Source organism: Pteropus vampyrus, unplaced genomic scaffold, assembly GCF_000151845.1.
Source record: "Pteropus vampyrus isolate Shadow unplaced genomic scaffold, Pvam_2.0 Scaffold471, whole genome shotgun sequence".
NCBI lineage: Eukaryota > Metazoa > Chordata > Mammalia > Chiroptera > Pteropodidae > Pteropus > Pteropus vampyrus.
The window spans coordinates 627,615-632,704 of NW_011889252.1; the positions used below are offsets into that span (position 1 = coordinate 627,615).

A 5,090-nucleotide genomic window follows, 5' to 3' on the forward strand; every position below is an offset into this window, starting at 1 on the left:
ATTCTCAAACTGGCATTATCAAATGCCAGAGGCAAATAGAAAACAATGGATTATCATAGAATTTCTAAGCTGGAAGATGCTCAGCAATTACCTAGACTAACTTCTTCATCACAACCAGCAAAGTTAAATGACTTTCCCAGCATCACTGATGTAGCCCAAGAAAACAGTACTGACCTTTTAAAATATCTGTCATAACTGGCTTGAACAAGTCCAGATGTGTTACAAATCTCAAAAATGTTGACATATTTAGACTCTACGGTTCTTGTGGATAGAAGTCTCATCCTTATAATGTTTAGCATCGTGCCTCACACAATATGTTTAATTACTATTTCTTAAAAAGATGCCCTAAGCCCCAAAATCCAAAAGCAGAAATACTGTAGATAGTCTGATGAAACAATAGGAAGTAGTCAGACACAGCAGATTCCCGGGCCAGGCAAGAGGCTGTGAGCCGCTACAGCTATACACGACTGAGTATTAAAGAAATAGGGACAAGGCTGGGAGAATATATTTAATTTTATAAACCAAAGAAATACCATCCTAAAATGACTACATAATATCTTCACTAAAGGTCTCTTAAACAGAATGTTCCTAAACTCACATATCCTTATGTAAATTCTATCACCAAAGAAAAAGAGGTAGCACTTGAAAAAGAGGCATTACTTACCAACTGATATAAGTTTTCCCAATAGTCCTGGGTCATAAGGCGAAATAATGCCAAGAAGGCCCAGCTGAAAGTGTCAAAGCTTGTATAACCATAGTTGGGGTTCCTTCCTGCTTTCATACACTGGTATCCTTCTGGGCATTGCCTGAGGAAAGAAAGAGAAGCTCAGGGCTTTTCAACCTAATTCTACCCAGTCATCAGCTGTAAGTCATCTCCATGACCTTAGAGATATTAAATAACTATCTATAGAGCCAGGCCAACAAATGGGAATAAGAAAAAGGAAGGAAGGAGGAAAGGAAGGAAGGGAGGGAGGAGGGGAGGAAGGAAGAAGAAAAGAAAAGAAAAAAAAAAGAGGAAAAAAAAAGAACAAAGAAAAAGAGAAAGAAAAAAAGTAGCCAGGTCACTTTAAAAAAAAAATAATGTCCTGAGGACAGCCTAGGATCAGAATCACCTGGCATGCCTTTTAAAAATGTTAATTCCTATGTCCTACCTAGGACTAAAAGCTCTGGATATGGGATCCATGAACCTGCATTTGTAAGAGGCATACCAGGTGATTCTTAGGTATGACAAAATGTGAGAGTCACCGTCCTAGATTCGTATCAATGTGCAATTCAATCAAATTCAACTTAATTACTACTATCCTAAATGACAAATGGCTTGAAGATCCTCTTAATCATCTCTGTTCTCCTAACATTCACTGTGACAACCTATGTCATACTGAGGATCTCAATGACCTTGGTTACAACAATTCTTCTGCTTTTAGACTCACCCAATATTTATTTCAATGTCATTTCTAGTTATCTACACCAACACAGAAATTAAATGAACTTCTAGTTGTCATGGTCATCTTAAAAAACTGACTCCTAGAGGACCTATATATTCTGAATAACGACACTACACCCTACATTTATGTAGATTTCTGTTTACAAAGCACTTTCACGTATGTTATCTAATTGCATCCTTACAATAATCCTTTGAGGAAGTGAGAACATGACTTATTCAACCCATTTTATAAATGAAGAAATTGAGTTTCACATAAGTTAAATGGCTTGTACAAAGTCTTGGAGCTAGAAGTAGCAGAATCAGAACTCAGATTATGTTGCTGTACACTCATGTTCACAGCAGCATTATTCACAATAGCTAAAACATGGAGGCAACCCTAGCATCCATCAACAGATGAATGAATAAACAAAATGTGGTCTATACATACAATGGAATCGTTCAGGCTTAAAAAGGAAGGACATTCTGACATATGCTCCAACATGGATGAACCTTGAGGACATTATGCTAAGTGAAATTAGCCAGTCACAAAAAGACAATTACTGTATGATTCCACTTATATAAGGTACTTGCAGTGGTCAAAATCAGAGAATCAGAAAGTAGAATGGTAGTTGCCAGGGGATGGAGGGAGGGAAGTGGGGGGGTTATTGTTTAATGGATACAGAATTTCAGTTTGGGAAGATGAAGAGTTCTGGAGATGGATGGTGGTGATGGTTGTGTAACAATGTGAAGGTACATTGGACTATACTCTTAAAATGATGAGTCTTATTTTATGTATATTTTACCACAATAAAAAAAAAATTGGGAAAAAATTGCTACTCTTTTCCCTCCCCATGCTGTCGGGCCTAGAATATTTTGGGTCATCAACTTAGGGGCTAATCATCACTAAGATGGTGTCTTTACTTTATATTTATTGATTGTATTACAGTAGAATGAGGGGAAGTCTACAAGAGACAGGCGAGATATCTGGTGTTATATACTCTACCCTTAACCTTTTACTTTTTTTATTTTGGCTTGAGACTATAGGCACATTCGGCTACTAATGAAATGCCAACTTCGGCTAGACAAATATGAAACAAAAAAACATCTGAGTCAACCGATACATTAGACCCAATTAGGATCTACTACATGAGCACAAAGAAAAGTGAAAATTGCTCATTTTTATCTGACACGTTATTTTAAGGGAGAATAAAATTACGTGAGCTACTTACCCAGCATCAGAACTGTTCCCACAGAGTAAAGGTTCTAGCATGCCAGGAATCATGTAAAAATTTGCTAGAAAAGTTTGAAGAGGCAGGAAATGAATAAGGCAAATTTAAGTGAATGAGAGAATAGGTTATACTGTTCCTAACTAGCCCCATCAGAAAGTTATTGATTTTAGTTCATATAAATCTTTTCTGAGAGCAGTGAAACCTGAAAAGAATTCTTTCCCATTATTTTCCTATATATTTTTAAAAATTAAAAGTGCTACCGTAAATGCTGTAATGCAATTTTCCTTTCACGGACACCTGACTTCCACTCGTACTTCACATCTACATGCTAGGTTTTGGAACGCAGATCAAAGGCGTCCAAAAGAGAGTTTTCTGAGTTCTTTACCCCTTTATATAATTTGATCCTTCTGTCCTTATAATTTCTCTTAACCGAAGATAAACTTTGGTTAGAAATCCTCACTGATCACTACTTACCATGTCCTATAAATTAGAAAGCACGTTTCCCTTTCTTGTATGTATCCCTGAAATCCCCTTTGCAACATAAGTTTGTATGGCTACTTAACTACCTTTATTTTCTTGAGTGACTAATAGTGATATTGTTAACTCTTCCCCGTTATTTTATAGAAGTACTACTATACTAAATGTTCCTGAGTGTAAGACCCAAGTGCTCTGGTTCCTGAAATGAAGTTATTAAAGCTCCTTAACTGTAATAGGATCAAACAGTGCCTTAGAGAGTACCTGACTCCCTAGACCAGACTGATTCTAAAGCCTTGTTATTAAGAAAGCCCACTAGTTATATTCTGAACCAAATGTTTAAATATTTCAGGTAACCCAGCTAGAAAAAAATAAAAAAAGGTTTTTATCAAACTACTAAGCTTGATTTTCAAAACAAAAGTTTAGGGGTACATGTCACAAAGCTATAAAGTTTATTTTTGGTTTTAAAGTGAGAGGAAGAGAGAGGAAAGAGGAGAGAGGAGAGAGAGAGAGAGAAGGGGCTGAAGTCTGAGAGCTTCTAACGCAATCTTAGCTTAAGGAAAGCGAAAATCTTCACAAGGCTGCTTCCGGCAGCACTGGCATTCCTATCTGGCCCCAACTACTTTTTAAAGCCCAGTGGTGGCTTCTGACCATGTAAACTAAAGATAGATTTTTCTTTCTCCTCTTGCAGAGAAGGGGCCACCTACTTTTATTGTTGATATACTCTTCCCAATCAAAGCCTTTGGTGCCATTTTCAAGATAGCTCTCATTGAAGTTGATGGGCCACACAACACATTTGTTTCTCAGGTTTCCCATGAACAGCTGCAGTCCAATCAAGGCAAAAACACTCAGGCAGAACACTGTCAGGATCATCACATCTGACAGCTTCTTCACGGACTGAATTAGGGCACCCACAATGGTCTTCAGGCCTGAGGAGATAGAATCCCCAAAATCAGAGTCACCCTAAAGCCCTGCCCTCCCCACCTCCCCCAGCCTCCCTCTTGGCTACTGGCTTCTACTCCTCCCTACAGCACCATCCTTGAAACATGGCCACTTTATCTTTTATACCATGAAAATAACAATGAGTCAGCAATATTATCAATTTTTCCAGCAGTATCAATTTTTAAGTCAATAATTTTAAAAAAGTAAAAAGAAAGTTCCTTCTCTAGCACGTGGCTTTTTCCTGGAAGCCCTTTCCTGTCTCTGATGGTTTCTCAGCTCCTAAATAAGTCAAGCTCTTACTCGCCTCAGGGCCTTCACATGCGCTCTTCCCTCGGCCTAGAATGCTTCCTTCTGCTCCCCGTCCTACCTGTCTCATTCTTCATCCTTCTGGTCTCAGCTTAAATATCAATTCCCCCAGAAAGCCTTCCCTAACTTTGTAACTCTTCTCCCTGTCCCATTATTATTAGCATTTTAATAGCACCTTATACTTTCTTCTGTAGCATTTATCATGGTTATAATTAATTATTTATGTTTGTCTTCTTCACAGCTGTATCTATACTTCTTGGAGCATGGCAAATACTTAGTAAATATTAGCTGAATAAACAAATGGAAAAGTCAGGAATTGAGGAGTCTTCCAGTTGGAAAGAGAACTACTGGAAATGTAAAAGCCAATAATAAGTGAAAAAGTACAATAATATTTCCCCAAGAACTCTGGAAATGACAATGCATTGAAAAGATTAATTATTATCAATTGAATATTTATGGTTTGTCTTTCCATTTAAAAATACACCTTCTCTATCACATATATGCTCTGTTCTCTACAAGTGATGTTTTTCTGTCCTAGATTAAGAACAAAATAAAAATACATATAACCTACTAGAATCTGAGATTTAAATGCAAGCCACTGGTTCAAATTTGAACCAGAAAGATTTCTTAACTGCACAGGAAAGGATCAGTGATAGGAGACACAGAAAAATACGGCTGTAGGTTCACTGTTTGGGTCAAAATTGAGCCTATATGTG

General features: G+C 37.4%; 1 protein-coding gene across 1 annotated transcript in view; it reads right to left on the reverse strand.

Annotated features, from left to right (window-relative positions):
* SCN8A (sodium voltage-gated channel alpha subunit 8) overlaps nt 1-5,090 on the reverse strand; it is a 180,167-nt gene that overhangs the window by 76,469 nt on the left and 98,608 nt on the right. The window contains exons 8-10 of the mRNA XM_023524541.1: nt 3,834-4,055; nt 2,653-2,716; nt 665-806 (exon numbers count right to left, since the gene is read on the reverse strand). Of these exons, the coding sequence (XP_023380309.1) occupies nt 665-806; nt 2,653-2,716; nt 3,834-4,055 (428 nt within the window). The remainder of the gene's footprint in view (nt 1-664; nt 807-2,652; nt 2,717-3,833; nt 4,056-5,090) is intronic.